At 34.0% G+C, this 18,919-nt stretch overlaps 1 protein-coding gene across 4 annotated transcripts in view; it reads right to left on the bottom strand.

Moving 5' to 3' along the window:
• The window catches only part of LOC150076724 (splicing factor U2AF 50 kDa subunit-like), a 221,650-nt gene that overhangs the window by 142,831 nt on the left and 59,900 nt on the right, over positions 1–18,919 (bottom strand). For 3 of the 4 annotated variants that reach the window (XM_090385651.1, XM_090385648.1, XM_090385649.1), the window contains exon 4: positions 14,440–14,555. In XM_090385651.1, the coding sequence (XP_090241777.1) occupies positions 14,440–14,555 (116 nt within the window). Of the gene's footprint in view, positions 1–14,439; positions 14,614–18,919 lie in introns of all 4 variants that reach the window. The other variant, XM_090385650.1, reaches the window with a different exon arrangement.

Raw genomic sequence — 18,919 nt, 5'->3', positions numbered from 1 at the left:
CCATCTGCCTAATTTTCCTATACCTTGCTGCAGTAGCATACCTGATTATTGTCATTAACCACCCTGCCAACCTTCATATCATCTGCAAACGTAGACATTAAGCCTGATATGCCTTTGTCAATATTAATAATATTTAAAACAATTTGGCTGTTTGGGGTACATTAGCATATACTTAGATATAAGATATCAAAAACATTTCTGATATAAGTATATGATGTTAAAATTATATTTTATTTTTTGCATTTGGTTCCTTTGTTACTGCATCATTGTATCCAACCAGACTGTCAGACAAGACCATCCCCTTAACAAATCCATGTTGTAACTGCAGCATATCTTCAGTCATGTCTAGATGGTCCTGCAACAGTCAAGCTAACAGATCTGTAATTACCCATGTCACCCTTTGATCCTCCTTTGTGAATTGAGGATACATTCACACATCTCCAGTTCATAGGACTTTCCCTGAATCCAAGAATGCTCTCATAATCATGGCTAATGGTTTGTTTACCTGTTTTGCTACCTTTTTTATGTTTACCTTCAACAATTTTTCTTCTAATTTCTTCTCAGTTATCACAAAATCATTCAGCTACCTATTAGGATTTTATGCACTTCTGGGTTCCTCATACCTAAAGCATTCTTCATGTATGGATGCAGATGCAAAATATCTATTCAGTTTGTCAGCAACCTGAGCAGGATCATCAACGGTTGACCCATTCTTATCTAATGGACCAACGTGATTTTTCCCTTTCTTCCTAGTGTTCCAATACAAGCAGTGCAAGAATCACTTATACCTCTGCCTAAGCTACTGTTAACTATTAGTCTCCAATGTGCCCCCAATTCGTATCGACCCACCTAACACTTCCTTGACGGCATCAACAAGTAATCTTACACCTGTTCTATGCAGTTTGAAAAAAATCAACCTTACTGAAATAAAAAATTAGAATATTAAAGATAGATTACTGATTTAAATAACAGGATAATTAAAACTTTTAAGCATGTATAAATTTAATGAAGCAATCAACAATCAAACTGATTTTATGCAAATTTAAAATAAATATAAAAAAAAATTATATATTACACTATACTGCGCATGACAGAAAAAAACTGCCCACCCCATTTCTAAAACAGGATTAAGATGGGGCATTCTTCCTGACAACATAAAAGTAAGAAATACCTATAAGACAACTAGTATTTAAACTCAGCCACACAGTATGCCTCTACAGTCTAACAAAGTAACTATTTTAAACTAGAGGAAGCCAACATGCAAGCATATGAGGAGAATGCCACTGACAAGAACTATGGCAACAAATTTCTCCACACACACCTCTTTGTCAGTGGCATGCTCCTCACCCTCTCCCAGATAAATTATATAACTGATTTAAAAATCAGATATGAAGAAACACAAATAACTCCATTCCCCCCTCCCCCAGAAATTATGACCAGGTTTCAATGTGATGGAAACCTATAGTGCATATTTATTACCTTTCAGTATCAGTTTGGCAAGGTGGGGGAGTAGGTGAGTTCCTCATAACACAAATTTTGAAAGGAAGATCATTTGTTCATTAATGTATATTAAATTTATTTTATAAATATAATTTTTTTTATTATTATTTCAAGCAGGTAGCAGAAAATTGCATTATGCATTCAGCAAATAGGGAACACAGGGATGGATCAGTGCGTTGGGAAGAGAATTGATTCTCTTTAAAAGCTTAACCTTAATCCTACAAAAGCCTTAGGCTTTGTGTGGGATTTAAAACTTTATAGAAAAGTAATAACTGAATTCTGAAATTCAGTCTGCACTGTCCCCTTCCCAAATTAAATTTTCCTTGGGCAGTTAGATTCACCTGTATGTGGCACCGTTGCAGGAAATGGTTGGCCAGCTTTTGCCTTTCCTCATATGAAAAGCCAAATGGGGTTTATCTTATATAAGGTATACCCTATTATATACTTTATATAAGGTATATAACCCTAAGAAGGCTTTCCCATTTAAAAACCAAGCGGAAGGTTAATTAACGCAATAATGCAGAGTACAAATTTTATATTTAAAGCACATTTAATGCTTATATTTAAAACACACCTTATTTTGTCAAGTATCTTCTATTTTTTAGTTAAAAGTGTGGTCTTAAAATCTTCCCAAAAACATGTGAAAAATTTCGAGGAAGTGATAAGCACATGGATATTTCTAAAATTTACTTAGAAAACAAGACAGCTGAAACTGAATTGAAAAGATCATTTTATTTAGTTCTTTAATGCTAAAGAAAAATTATTTAAGAATACTTATTTTATTAATAAAATGACTGTTCACCAAAACCATTTTATAAACAAACTATTTTATGGCCTTTTTTCATTTTTTTTTTTTTTTTTTTTTTTCATTTTTTTTTTTTTCTTTCTTTCTTTTTTTTTTTTTGGTTGAAATTCTTACCAAGATTTGTATTCTGACCTCATGGTGCCAACTAGTCATAAGTAAAAAAAAAAAAAAAAAAAAATTAAAATATTTCAGTCAATCTGATGCAAAAACATATATATTATATACAAAAAATTTATAACCACAAGATCTTCAATGCTGATAACAGTTAACTTTATATTAACACTGCAGTGTTGGCGCTACACCTGTGAGGTGTAACTTGAAAGTAAGTGCATTAATTGTTGGCTGAAGTTAAAAATCTGTGATTTTCTGCACCTTCCTAAATATAGACAAAATTTTCGTGGTATAGTTTTTGAAATTTTTTCCCTAGAATTATGGTGCATGCATGCACCCAGCAGGTACCCCACTACACTTGTTCTACTTTAACTAGTAAAAGTGCTAGCAAGGAAACTTGAATGCTACTGATGCTGCAAAAGCTTGGAATAATACATTTGTTTCTAGTTCAAATTATTTATAAAACTCTAGTTTATCAATAGTCTTAAATTACGTTTTTGAAATAATAAACAAGAAAAAATGGAAAGCAATATTACTCAGGATAGAGTAACATGCATAAAATTCAAATTTCATGTTTCAAAGAAAGGCAAATTTGAATTTTGAAAAAATTTTAAAAAATGGATATGAATATATTTTTAAATCATTTTAAGACTATTTATATATATAAGCAGAATGCACACAATAAGAAGCCCATGCACATAATTTAAGATTCATGCATTCAATGGTTTTTAAAGTGGAAAATGGAAGAGGATAATAACTTTGCCTTTATATATTATGCCCATAATCCCCCCCCCCCCAATTTTCAGAATTATCATTTTTTTGTTTCTAAACATAAAAATAAAAGGCTAAAAAAAATAGAAATTTTGAAATATTTAATTTTTATTAAAAACTAAAAAATTACATAAAAAAATATTGTGATCCCTTGAGGAAAGATGAACTATTGAAATATACAGATTACAATCCAAGCTGAATTCAAAAAACCCATGAACTTTTTCCAGAAATTAAAAAAAGTATACACCTGTCAGGTGTGGCACCATCGACTTTGTTACGACTTGGAGAGCCACCACTGCAGAGTTAAATTTACAGGTTAGTAGCTCAGTAATTTTAACAGCTGTACTGTACACTATTGGTATATGCTTATTTTAAAAGCATTAGCACCAATAAAGTTAACTAAAAACTTTTTTAAAAATTTGAATTTAATATAAATTAATTTTTTGGAAAGCAAAATTATAAAATACTATACATAAAAAATTCATATTATACTCATTAATTGCTGAGATGGAAATGAAAAATGCTGGAACAAAAACTGCTATCAGGCTACAATGAGAATTTCAGTGTCAATGATCATATTAGCCACAGATGCGTTAATATATTACCCATGAGATCCCAAAAGCAAATAAGAAATAATATTTTCTTTATATGCTGGAAGATATGCAAAAGGTAAGAAAAGTGAGTACCACAGAGAAATTAGCTGAATATTTTTTCTTTTTAATGGTAATCTTAAAAATAAAAGTTTGTTGAAGCCAATGACCAGCACGGATGGGTTATGTTGACACCTTGTTGATAATACTGACTGTGACACTGGTTGTGTGTTTATGCGGTTAAAATTAAACCATACAATTTAATTTTACATTATAATCCTACCCAAAAAGTATTTCAAGATATACAGTCAAAGATCTATATAACAAACCCCCAGGGGAATTAAAAACCAGTCGTTATATGTGAAAGGCCTTATATCGATTGTTCATAAAATAGCATTAGGTTAATGAGAAATTGGCCGGGACCAACAATATAGGACATTATAAGGTGTGGGATGTTAAAAAGAGGGAACTATAAAGAGCTTTGACTGTATTAAAAATTAAAAAAAACCTCTATCACGCAGCACGTTCAAAGACGTATAAATTAAAAGTGCTTTTTGTTTAACGAGGGGAAAAAACGCTTTTTAAAATTTTATGCAAGGAAAAAGCAATTTACCTCACATGTTATGGTGGGGAGCATCTCTAATATAATGTTTAAATGTTGTACAGGCTATCCTGAACAATTGTTGTTGTTATTTGGTTTTTAGGAGTATTAGCAACTAAGGCCATATTGCTCTGGGGATATGTGATGGTCATTCCCTGACCTTTCCGCATCCTCCGTATTTGGTGGTCACGGGCTCAAAGCCCGGTCTAATCAAGAAGCGTGTGCTATGTACTGCTGCTCCTGCCCAACTGGCTACGGAGGTGCCATCCTGAACAAATCTCTTGAAATAAAATAGGTCACCTGTGTAAGGTTTTTAGGATCTATTTATACTAACAGAGTCTAACACTCATATATATCACATGTGTTTTCTTCTCTGCTGCTTCTTCAATGATTGTAGTCCTACAGTTGCAGTCACAAAAACACCTAAGTGCCAAATTCACAAACCAGGTATATCAGTTTGGTAATTTGGAAAATGTCATATTTTTCAAATCCATCACTACCACTTCTTTTCCTCTTTGTTCACTTTTACTAATAATGCTTCATATTTTTTGCTTTTTTGCCACATACGTTTTGCTATTTCACTATTGAGAAACATAATTCAGAACATGTAAGATCAATCAGCACAGAGGAAGATTATATTCTGCAATATAAGAAATGTATTTGGCATTGACACTAGTTTGAGGATTATGGACACAGAACTTACTTTGACTATAATTCATCTGTTGTAATTTTGCTATCATTGATATCAAAACAGCACATATACAGAAAATTGATATGCTGGAAGTCAGAACTGTGTTCCTCTAACCATTGCTGCACAACAAGTGCCCGATGGCTCACTGCATTGTCATCATGGAAAACCATTGCCATTCGGGAAAAAGTGTAACATAGTGGGGTTTACACAGTCAGCAAGCAGTTAACGATAGAAGAGACCACTGATACGTTGTTCCACATGCACCAGGGGTCCATGTTCCTACCAGTGAAACATGCTCCACACCATACAACCGCCTCCGCCGGGCATGCACTTTTGATACCATGCATGATGGATGAAGAGCCTCATGTTGTTGACCCCAAATCCATACACAGTGTGGAGTAAATAATATGGCTCATCTGACCAGCATACCTTCTTCCAGTCTTCTAATGTCCAACTTAGGCGCTTTCGAAGCCAGGTGGGAAGGAGCAGCAGTGCGTAGCACACGCTTCTTGATTAGACCGAAGTTCGAGCCCGTCACCACCAAACACGGAGAATGAGGAAAGGTCAGGGAATGACCACCGCATATCCCGGAGAAATATGGCCTTAGTTGCTAATGCTCCAAATAACAAACAAACAATGTCCAACTTGCATGCTCTTTGCACCAGGAGAGTCTTTTACGCCGACGAACCTTAGTTAGGAGAGTATGCTGTAGAGGTCGTCTGCTGGTATAGTGCAAGCGTGCAATGAATGGTCATGCCAGATACTGTTCTGGGTTGGCCCATGTTGTATTGTAGTGGTTTTCTGGTTTGGTTTTTTTTTTTTTTTTTTTTTAGGCGCATTAGAAACTAAGGCCATACTGCTCCGGGGATATGCGGTGGTCATTCCCTGACCTTTCCGCATCCTCCGTATTTGGTGGTGATGGACTCGAACCCCGGTCTAATCAAGAAGCATGTGCTATGCACTGCTGCTCCTTCCCACCTGGCTACGGAGGCGCGCACACAGTGGTTTTCAACCGGGGTGCCATGTAATTTGGGTTTAAGTTACTTAAACTTGTTATTATTATTTTTTTAATTTATATGTTTATTTCATTATAAAAAGGTGTACAGTATCTTTTTAATTTTGTGGTGATCTATAATTGATGTTTACTTAGTACCTCTATATAAAGAATAAAATTATTATATACTGTATATATATAATTTGTATTATGAAATGTAATTTTTATAATTATATTATTGTAATAACTATCATATATATATATATATATATATATATATATATATATATATATATATGAGAGAGAGAGAGAGAGAGAGAGAGAGAGAGAAAATCGGATCTAACAGGCAGAAAATTGAGTAGGGGTGCCGCAAAATAAAATAAATTAGTTAGGGGTGCCGTTATTAAAAGAGTTGAAAACCACTGTTGTATTGAGTAGTCAACTCTTCAAAAGTGCTGCGCCTGTTTACCTGTACGAATCGTTGGACGCAGTGCTCACCTCTAACATCAACATTTCGCTGATCTTTGCAGTTTTGCCATCGGGACATTGTTTGACCATTTTTATGCCAGTCCTGGTACACTTTAACTACAGCAGCTCTCTAACACCCCACCCAGTTCACCTGTTTGGGAAATTGAGGCACCAGCTCAACGAGCACCCACAATCTATCCTTTATCAAAGTCCGATAAATCTTTCCTTTTACCCATCATGCTCAGAATTTTACTACCTACCGAACCACTGACACCTGAGTCGCATTCAGTTTTCATAGGGGTAGTCATAATTCAGTGATCACTCAGTGTAAAACAATATGGTAAGTAAACAAAATACTGCACAAAGCAATAAAGTTTTAATGTATTACACAAAAATAAAGTAAAAAAATAAAATATTACACAAAATTAAGCACAAAACAAAACTATTTTCAAGAAATTTACTTGAAATAGTCCTCAATGTTTTTTTGATTTAATTTTGGAACTCGCTTTCAGGCCGCACGATCTCACAACCGCTTCAAGGTCAAATGCTCACCAGCTGATGCATCATCCTGTCTCTCATAATAAATCAGTAGCTTCTCCAGAATTCCGGTTGCTTCAGTGTGACTTGCGCTAGTTGTTTCCTCACACACTTCATTATCGGAGTTGTTGTCTTCATTAGCTTGCAATGATTATGAGAATGCTTGCACGATGTCTTCCTCAGTGAGAACCTGATGTCCTAGATCATTATCACACATTATCCATGGGGCAATGCCTTCAATTTTTACGTCTGAACAACCCCCTAGACATTGAAATAACTGAACAAAATCATTATCAACCTTATCATCAGGATCCGAAGAAATATCCATTTCTTGTGATCCTACTCAGATTGGAACATCAGGTCAAAGTTTTTTCCAGCATTTGATAGGGGTAGTCTTGTCAGTTTCGTCCCAAGCTGTAGCAGAAAAATAAATGATTGTTTTAATGTTGACATTTTTAAAAAGTTCCATAAAGTTTGATTTTCCTTCAAGTGCCTCTTGTTGTTCTAACAGTGAGATTATTATTATTAGCCATATGGTGGAAGGAAGCCTGTGGCTCCAGGGATATGGGGTGGTCATTCCCTGACCTTTCCGCATTTGATGGTTACGGGCTCGAACCCCAGTATAATCAAGAAGTGTGTGCTACGCACTGCTGCTCCTGCCCACCTGGCTATGGAGGCACCGAGAGAGAGAGAGAGAGCGAGAGAGAGAGAGAGAGAGAGAAGTAGGAGGGAATCATCAAAAAAGAGAAGAATGATGATATGATGATATCCAGCTCAGGAGCCTGGGGCATCAACTTCTTTCTGTATCATTGCTTCACAGCCTCTATAACTCCTTGATCCATAGGCTCTAATAGTGCAGTAACGTTGGGTAGCAAAAATTTCACAAATTTTTGCCAGATCTCAGTTGTTCCTCTGTTGGACGGGCTGAAGCATTATCAATGAATAAAACTGCTTTTTCTTACAGTCCTTGATCCCTTAAATATTTTGGAACAAATGAGATGAAAAACCAATCTTTAAAAAGAGCTGAGCTCGTCCAAGCTGATTTTTGTGACAGGCTGGGAGGGCATTTACGTTCACATTTTTAAGAGTGCAGGACTTAGCAGATTTTCCTATGACTAACGGTGGTAACTTTAAATTCTCGGACGCGTTACTGCACAAAAGCAATGTCACTCTTTCCTTACTCAATTTATGTCCTTTTCCTTTAGCTGAAGAGTCAAGTTTTGAGGGAAGTGTTTTTTTGGGTAACATTTTGAAAAATAAACCGATTTCGTCAGCTTTAAAAATTTGGGATAGAATTAAACTTTCTTCACTAATAAACCTGAGAAACTGTACTTTAAACTCTTCACTTGCAACATAATCACCAGAAACTTTCACCTTTAATTCTGAGCTATCGGATTCCATGATACTCTTATCAAAGTGGAAGGAGTGTCATGGAATGACACTTCCACTCCTCCTCCTCCTTCCTTCCATGGAATCCCAAAACTCATAGTAAAAAACAGGTCATCTCCTAACTTATCGTTAAGGCTAAGAGTCCTTGATTGAAGGAATGGGCCTGAAAGAGGAACCCCTTGCTCTCGTTCTTGACAAAACCAAATGTATAAGGCCTTGTCCAAATTTTCATTTTTTTGCCTGCTTAATGGTAAGCTGGCTATTTCTAAGCTGTCTTTGGCCATCATTTTTGCACAAAAGTTTGATTGCTTTCCTATTATTTTTCCCATCAGAAACAGTTTGTTTTGCCACCCCTATACAGAGAGCGATCTTTTTTTAACTTCACCCTTATCAATGCAAAAAAGCGCATTCAGTTTTTGTTCCATCGACACGGTAACACTTTCTTTTTGTTGCCATCTTCTGTTAACCCAAAACCATAAAAAATAAATAAAAAGACAAAAAACACACTAAAGAACTGACAATGCTAGCTGCAGCTGTCAACTGAATAGGCCAGCACTCGAGGTTACACTACGATTGTCTCCGACCATACCATGTGGTCCGGTCGGATTTCTTGAGGTCACAACTGTAAAACAATAAAAACAATTAGCAATCCCCTGTTTATTAGGCTTTTCTGTTAGCGCAATCTATTCTAACTGGATAGTAAACACGATCTTATTGAATTTGAGATAATACCAACAGCTGGAATTCTGTGGGTTATTATGATTAAATGTTTCCCCTTCCAGGAAATCTTTAATCATATCAAAAACATAAATAAATGATCTTATGCTTATCTTTTTTACTGTTTTAAAACTTTAAACCCCCTCCCAAATGTCAGTGAACAGAAATATTTTTTTTTTTCGATAGTTGGAATTTTTTCTGACTGAAAATCAAGTCCGGATTAACAGAAAATCTGGATCATTGCTAATTTAGAGATTATATTTTTCATATTTTGTCTTATAAACTATTCAAAGGCTTGAATTAAGAAAGATTCTGACACAACAAACATCTGATTACCCACAGTACATTATCTCTCATTAACCCTTTCACAAGTATGAAACTATAGCACTTTCTGAGGTCCAACACATTTACATTTAAGGCTGCTTTAAGCAGTGTAGCCATCAGTGCATGAATTTTCTTGAAATTTTTCAAGAAAATTCATAGTTTGTAATAGATGGTAGAATGAAAATAACTTTTAAAGTTTAAGGAAGGGTACTGTACCTATTAACATTGTCTGATTTGTGCTCCCAATAATTCAGATCCGAATCACAGTGTGAAATAAAATTGAATCAAGTGATATAGAGGTTGTAATTACATCAAAAGAAATTAATTTCTAATAAATGAATTTCATTGTGAAATACACTGGAAAGCGTTTAATATGAAAAATCAGCTAACATGAAAAATCAGCTAACATGAAAAAATATTCTGATCCAGACAAAATGCTATGTGACTTCATAAATTTATTTTCTTTTAACATGAAACAAAAAATGCTTAACATGAAAAGATTTCGCATCTCAGAGGGACAAAAAATATACTGGCCACACTGGTCACTAAATTTTTACTGTTTATGACTTAACTTTCTACTGACTAGGCCAACATCTGATAATAAACAATATGTAGATATTGTAAAAGGATGTCACTTGCCAAACACACACCCTTATCATTTTAAACAAATGGGATTACCCGTAGGCAGACAAAACATTTCATTTACAGTCTTAAAGTGAGTGACACGTACTGTATAAAGTGGTGAATTTTGTATTTAGTAAAAAAAAAATCAGCAAATTTATCACTCTCAACTGTACAATGAAAAAATCAGGGCGTAAACAAAGCACTATTTCATTTAAAGTTAAAATGGAGTTGCTTAAAGCAATAGATGTAGGAGATTCTTACCTCTATTAATGGAAAAAGCAGATGTGTTTGCAATTCAAATGGGGATTGAATTCACTGAGAATCCAGGCTGGTTGGAACGTTTCAAGAAAAGAAATGGCATCATTTTAAAAAATGTTTGCAGTGAAGCAAATCAAGTTTCACTGAGTACAACATTGGATTGGCTGCAGTCTACATTGCCCACAGTGCTTGAAGAATATGGCGCAAGAGATGTCTTTAACGCCGACGAAACTGGGTTGTTCTATTGCTGCTTACCCGATAAAACTTTATCGTTTAAGGGACAGCAGTGTTCTGGCAGCAAAAGGTCTAAAGAGAGGATAACAAGTAATGGTGGCTTGCAATTCGGGCGGATCTGAAAAGCTGCCCTTATTTGTTATCGGGAAAAGCATGAATCTGCGCTGTTTTAAAAATGTAAAAAAAAAAAAAAAAAAAAAATACCAGTTGAGTACACGGCAAACAAGGCATGGATGCCTTCACCACAACAACATTTACTGATTGGCCACTGAATTTAGATAAGCGCTTTTTAAGCGAAAAGTTGCCATGATTGTTGATAATTGCCCAGCTCACTCTGAAGTGAGATTAAAAGCTATAAAGCTTATATTTTTGCCTACAAACACTACGAACATTTTACAGCCTCGTGATCAAGGCATAATAATAAATTTACCACTTCTTACCGAAAACAATTGCTAAGAAAATATTTGGCCGCAATTGAAGCAAAAGAAGATTTCTCTGTCATCTTATTGGATGCATTGCATGTGTTGTGCACTGCTTGGAATCTTGTAACACCAAAGACTATCAAAAATTGTTTTCGTCATGTGGGATTTTCCAAAACAACTGATTTAATACCTACTCAAGAGTCTCAATATAGTATCAAGAAATATAACTGCACCCCCTTCTATTCAAGGGTATGCCATCCCTGTAAAAAGTCTCTCCTGTTAACAAGCACTGAGGAAAATTCTACCCCATGAGCCTTGCACATTTTCTCCATGGCCAAAATGATTGACAAGGCTCTGAACATATGTTCCTATTGTATCTGGGCAGAATTGCAGACACTTTCAAATTCAATCCTAACCTGTGCCTTTTTGCCAACATTGCTCTGTACTTGTTAAGTCCTCAGATTTCTTATTCTTAATATCATTAGTGCCAACATTTACAACAATTTCACCTTTTGTGCCCTAAAAAGATATCTGCTCTACAATGACATCTACTTTTGCCCCAGTTACAGTTAGTGATATAGTTACTCCACCACCCTTTTAGATTACTTTCTCAGTCAACCCATGCCTTTCAAAGCCTACATTCATAAATAATTCATTATGTTTCCTTAGTATATAATGCAAATTTGAATTTATAAAGGGGGATGGGGATTTACAGAATTGTATTATTGCAGGCTATATAAATCCAAAACATTGTTTTTTTAATGTTTCTTGTAGCTAAAATTAGTCTCCTTGTTATGTTAGAATAAATTATATTTTTATTTATTTAATTTTTCATATGAGCTCTCTCTCTCTCTCTCTCTCTCTTCTCTCTCTCTCTCTCTCTCTCTCTCTCTCTCTCCTCTCTCTCTCTCTCTCTCTCTCTCTCTCTCTCTCTCTCTCTCTCTCTCTCTCTCTCTCTCTCTCTCTCTCCCTCCCTCCCTCCCTCCCTCTCCCCAAAACAAACAGAACTGACTAAAATTTACAAAACAGAAGTTCACAGAATTATAAGGTCACAGTTTGCTAATCCTATATTAGTTTCAGGTGAGTGATCACACCTATCCTTGCTATGATGGCTCTAATTTAAAAAAAATAAATAAAAAAAATAAAATAAGTCATGAATTTGCAAATGCAAACTTTGCTAAAATAGTGTATATGTATACTTTTAACAATTATAAAAAAAAAAAAAAAAAAAAAAAAAACACTTCAGCAAATACATCTGCAATATTTCTGACCATTTATAAATTTCACATTTACATAACAATAAAGGAAAATTGCCATTTCCATCTAGTAACTTTTGAACATGACAGCTAACATTATCTGAATAAGGATGAAATTCAAAGGCAGATCAGAACAGATGTGATAGATAGATAATCAAGAATGCCTATTGTATAGTAAACAATTACTGAATTTTCTATGGGATACTATATTATTTTAAAAATGCCCAGAATATTTAATAACCTCCTGTCCTATGCTGTGCTGTGCTGTACATCCTAGTCAAATCAAGCTGGGTCTCCTCTTTGTAGGTCCCTCCATTTTAACCATCTCTTCCCTATACTAACACAACTGAGAACCATCCAGCCGGAATTTAAGGAAATACACAGGATGTATTTCCTTAAATTATGAAAAATGGAAGCATAAGGAATAAACACAGAAGAATAGAAAAGATAAGAAGTTACGTGTTTGGAGAGGAACCCTGAATGGATGGTAATGGTTGTTCCACAGAATAAATTAAGAAAATACTAGAACTGTATGCAAATAACAGAACATAACAGAAACTGAACCTCTGTGACACCAGATTGAGTTTTAAAAGGACTATTGTTAAACAGATTATATAACCATCACTGCAGATTGATATGGAGATTAATATGTCAAGAGCTGATACTGGATAATCTAGTCTGTGTGTTCCCAAACTTTTTTGTTCAGAATTTTTCCCCACCCATAAAGGGCTTCTCCCTTCTCTTTTCAGATACTCATAGCACAAATTTCAAGAAACAACTTTCGGCATTCATTCATTATGCTAAAAATTTAGGAATAATGGCGAAATGGTTTATTTCTGCAGTGGCAATAAACTGCTTCTTTTCTCCTTTTGATATGTAAATGAGCAACCTCTAACACATCCAAAAACTATATATACAGGTCTGGAAGTCTATTTGGAAGGATGCAGATCTCTTGGAATGGAGGCAAAGAAGAGCAAGGAGAGAACAAAAGAGCACTCTTACTAAGCAGATTTCAGTTCTGCACAGCAAACTGAAGTGTCTGGAAACCAGGCACCTGAGAACAGATCTAATTGAGGTGTTTAAAGCTTTGAATGGATTTAGTAAGCTAAATGCTGATGGCAACCTTACCATCACTAGAATGAACCACTAGTATAGTGGTTTAAAAAATATATACTTTAGGAAATGTTGCTATGTAGTGCAAGCTTTGTCAAAGGGTGGGGGGGGGTGTAAAGTATACTATAATTAACAACTGCACTCAGGAAAAAGATATGCACGATATGTGCATATCCTAATATAAGACTGCTTAATTGAGCTTCTATGACAAACTAGATCAAATATATTTGAAATTTGTCAAAGCAACCATTTTATTGGATGATTACATAAGCAAAATCATTTATCAATTAAGAGCAACAAAATCCAAACTGGTGATCATTAATTATGCACAATGTTTCAACATTATTTAAAAAGTGATGAAGCAAAGACAATTTAACGATGATTTAATTGTAAGAATTTGCTTAATTTTTTGGAATAAACTCCAGAGTTAAACACTATGCAACTCAGAAAGCAATGCAAGTGTAAATTTTAAGAAAATTAGGAAATAACTCTGGAGAGTGCAGCTTTAAGAACTGGAGATGTACTATCTATAGCCTTGTCATAGACTTTTGATTGTATTCTGAAAAAATATTTGATATGTCAGAAAATTTTCACTGAAAGCTAATGTTGGAACTGGAAATGCATATCAGATGGGATATTTTTATGATAATTTATGTAGGCTTAATCATCAGTCTATAGGTAAGACAATGAATTAATAGGGCTCCATTTCTTCCCTGACATTAAAAACAAGATTGCCATTAGGCATTAATGCATTAAGAAAATGAATGTGAGTGCAACCACAAAAGACATTCAAGATTTTTTGCTAAAACGTCAAAGAACTAAAGCATACTCTTAATTGTATAAATAATAAAATTTAAAAGAGAAAAATTGGGCAATATCTAATCGAGAAAGAGAGACTTATTTAAGTGTTTGTGCGACTGGAACACAATTACAGCAGTTTTGATAGTACATGAATTTTATATGTTGGAAAGTTTTAAAATATAATGAGAATTTCTAGGCACTATTAGAATGAATAAAGAAGAAACTATATATACCTTGCATGGCCTTAAACTGAAGTGGGGTGATGTGTTCAAAACCTGGAGCAGGTACATCCCAATATATTGATGGCTTTCTTCTCCTAGAGCGCGGTCTATCTCTACCACAACTGTCACTAGGAATGAAGAAGGCGATGTTGAGATAAAGGCAAAGTTCTTCTCTAACTTTCTTTGCTACAATAATATATAACAATACTAAAAAAAAGGTAGTTATTTTCAATTTTGAATTGTCATTAATCAAAAGATATCAATTTCAAGCATACGCCCTTTCTATAAACATACATACACAAAGAGAAGAACTTCCTTAAGGTATAATTTCCTCGAGTGAACTTTCTCCTGAAGGTATTTCTAATTTTCATCTGTTTTTCCATATTAACAGTGCAAACATTAGCATCACTGAAACTAGGAATTTCGTCAAATTTCTCATTTTAAGAGAGAGTTGCCTTTGATTTCCTATAGTATTCATATAAGTGGGGAAAAAAAAACTCCCAGACAAATTTGTCTTACAGAAATTAATAACGATTATTTAATAACAGCAAATCTCACATAAGATTAAGTGCTATATAATTAATATATTTATTTCAAACCAAATGAAAAGCAAGCACCTATATGATATGATGCACTTGCTATGGGTGTACTGAGAGGTTGAAAATCATGTTTAACAAACTTTTATTATACTAATGACCAAATGAAAAAAAATACTTAAAGCATAAAAAATGTAAATTTTAGACTGCTTGGGAATGTAGGTTAAAAAAAGACAAAAGTAATTTCCAATCAAGAGGTCATTAACTATAAATTAACTCAAATTTCTAAGTTTTATTTCAAAACGCCCAATATAAAAACAAACAAAAAAAAAAGTATAATTTCCTTAAAATGTAAAGATTCAAGCTGAGTTGTTAAAGTTCATTTAGTATTTCTTTATGAAATCTTAGTGAACTGCTTCTATGAGAAGTACAAACTAAGTTTTGAAGAAGAATAAAGGCAAGCTCAAGTTTAGTAATGTAATGTCATTATCCTAAGATTTAAGGGAAAATTTTGTACAATTAAGAAAATTATTTTAGAATAATGCTGCATATATAAAATTAGTAATATTTAGTTAGGAAAATATAGTTTAGTAAATGTAATGTCATCGTCCTAAGCTTTAAGGAAAATTTTGTACATTTAAGAAAGTTATTTTAGAAGAAAGCTATAAATGCAAAATTAGGAAGAAATTGTAATGAATTAAGGAAACGTACAAAAAAAAGAAGTGCTCCTGCTTGAAATCTACGTTAACAGAACCATTATTCTAATAACAATTACAGTTCTATAAATTATTTCTGTTAGCCTTTCTTACAGATTAGTAAGATTAGATATTATATATATATATATATATATATATATAATCTATTTTTTTATTATTTTTTTTTTTTCCCTGCATGTGCTAGCCATTTATAAACACATACCTTGAAATCTAACTTGCTAAAAGTCTCAAAGCTACATAAGCTATATAATTTTTTTTTATATTTAAAAATTTGCAGAAAAAATTTAAAAACTCAGGAAAGATCAAGATAAAGAGTAAATAAAAGGTTATAGTTAAGTGGCTGGCAAGTTCACTCAAACAAATGAACACATAAGAATAGTTCTGACATCCAAATTGGCCAGATATCTCAAAAAGAACAAAAAAAAAAAAACTACAGGATGGGTCCACATTCATATGGAATAGCTTGGCATCCAAGAGGTTCCACTTCCTACTAGCATGCTGATCAAAGGATAGCCCACAGATACCATGACCTCATTTATGAAGTAAGGACATGTTCAATCACCCTTCAAACCATTTCACTAATTGCTCTGTCAACTTCCAGCACAGCGAGCTGCATTTTTATTAAAAATGCTCATATGAATTCACCAATGGAGATGATTTCTGATGTACTGCAGTCCATACAAGGCATATATTCAACCAACTTTTCAGAATCTGAAATCAAGATATTTTTGAGACTTTTATAGCACGTCTAGTTGTCAGCGAAAATCTTCCATAAACAAAAAAACTAAATTATGAAAGTTATCATCAAACAGCAATTAATAATGGATTAAATACAAATAGCAATTAAAATACAGTTTTTATTTTAATCACTTGTTTAAAGTTCTTTATGTTCTTGCACAAACATAGTCAAGGGTCTCTTGTCTTACTTTTTATAATATAAATAGCATGTGCTTTTATACAACTACTAAAACAATTTAAAAAAAAAAACAATAAAAATTATTAATATTCATTAAAATATATAAAATTAGAAAAGAAAAATCTGTTAACATGGGTTCACAGGTAAATTTCTAAAAATTGCACAATCAAAGTTAGTCATTATTTAATATATTTCTTTAAAACTCTAAGGTAGAATTCATAACGAATTAAAAATATGCACAAAACGGCAATGCAAAAATAATACAATTTTATGTCTGTCTTTGCCAAAAGTGTTCCTTCCTTACTGCAGATTATGCAGTTCTATAATTTTTAAATTTGTTATGTTTTGACTTGCTAACCCAACAACTCATGTACTGAATCTTACATCCACTTCATTACTCATATAATAAGTTCCAGATGGATTGGAGTGATTTATTAGGAGTATGAACCTAAATACTGTCAGGGAGCCATACACAGATCATATAAAGTAATTGGAAAGAACTCTGGCAGAAGCTCCTGATAAATACTTATCATTTATATTTTGGGGGGATTCACGGACTAAAAGGTTAAAACTAGCTGCAGGCAGAGGTGAATCATCATTTTAAGTCAGGAGAGTAAGTAATGTATGCTAATATTGGTGGGAACCAACATGGTTCTCTGTTCCCAACCTCATCCACTCTTTCTTTATTGCTTTTATAATCTGAACCAATTTAAAAGAATGGGGATAGAGTGAAGAACCTAAGTTTAACCAAATCTATTTAATTACTTTAACTGTTTTTAACCAAACAGTTTTCATCTCTCTTTTTTATTAGAGACTGACATAATGAGATTATATACTATGCTCATGCATTGTATATGCTATGCTCAAGTGTGAAAAGATAACTGAAGCACTGGCTCCCACCACATCAGTTTTCTATAAATCAAAAGAATAATCAAAGCACAGATCTATGCAGAACAAATTAATAAATATTTTTTCTAGCCTATAAGATGCACTGAATCATAGAACACATCCAGGTTTTAAAAAGAAAATTTGGAGAGGGGGTGATATTTTATTACATATCTGAAACCACAAATTTATAATTGTAAATGTTAGTATAGAACAAATTTATCCTTATAGAATCTGAAAAACTTAGTACAGTCACATTTATCATTATGTAGTCTGAACGCCGACCGGGCTAGCCAGGTGGGTAAAGTGCCTGCCTGGCAACCCAAAGGTTACAGGTTCGAATCCCGCCTCGGGCTTGGATCAGAGTAAAATGCAAAAACTTTTGGAGGTGCATTATGGCCACAGAAGCCAATGCACCACCAACAACAACAAAAAAAAAAAAATTGTAGTCTGAACATTGAATTTCTTAGTCTGTTGTCTTTAACATCAAAGACATTGCTGATTCCATACATTGAGAGAGCAAGCGAGAGAAGGGGGGGGGGGTTTACTGACCTATTTATTGGCAACGATGGATGAATTCTAGTAAGGCTTCACTCAGATATGCTAAACAACAATATAGTCTGATTTAGATAATATATAAAAAAGTGCAGGGTCCATTGTGGTTTTCAATATTTATTAATGATATTGATGAAGGCATATCAGGCTTAATGTCTAAGTCTGCAGATGATACAAAGGTTGGCAGGGTGGTTAAACACAGTATTCAAGATGAGCTACAGCAATAAGTTCTAGAAAAATTAGGTTGACGAACTGAGGAATGGCAATAAAGTTTAACTTCAACAAATGCAAAGTACTGCATACTGGTAGCAGTAATCCAAAAGTAACTCATCAACTGTGTAGCAGTAATCCAAAAGTAACTCATCAATTATCCCTAGTCTTTTTCATTTTCCACTCAAAGAAGTGGAAAATGAAAAAGACTGGGGATAATTGGGCAGTAAGATATGAAATTCTCTGAGCAGTGAACTCATGCTGCCAGAACAGCTCATGGGGTTTTGTCAATGATATACAACTTTGCTAGCAGGGATAAGGAGGTGATTATTCCTTTGCACAAGGACATAGTTAGGCTGCATCTTGAGTACTGTATACAGGTCTGGAGACTTAACTTTAGGACGTGTTATAGATCTACTAGAACAGATGCAGAGAAGCAAGGTAAGAGTATCCTTTTGTGCCTGGTGACAGGCACAAAAGGATACTCTTACCTAGGCCTCAGTCAGTTCTGCAAATTCCAGGCTCTGTAGAGTAGGTACCTTCAAGGTGAACTGATTGAGGTGTTTAAGGAATGAATGGGCTAAATGTTAAAAAAAAAAAAAAAATTGCCATTCTTCCTCTTGCTGAGACTACACACATCAGGGGACAGAAATTCAAGTTGAGGAAGGATGGTT

This window comes from Mastigoproctus giganteus, chromosome 12, assembly GCF_048544385.1.
Source record: "Mastigoproctus giganteus isolate SK-2022 chromosome 12, ASM4854438v1, whole genome shotgun sequence".
NCBI lineage: Eukaryota > Metazoa > Arthropoda > Arachnida > Uropygi > Thelyphonidae > Mastigoproctus > Mastigoproctus giganteus.
Note: the sequence above shows the minus strand (reverse complement) of the source record. Positions and strands in the feature narration are given on the sequence as shown.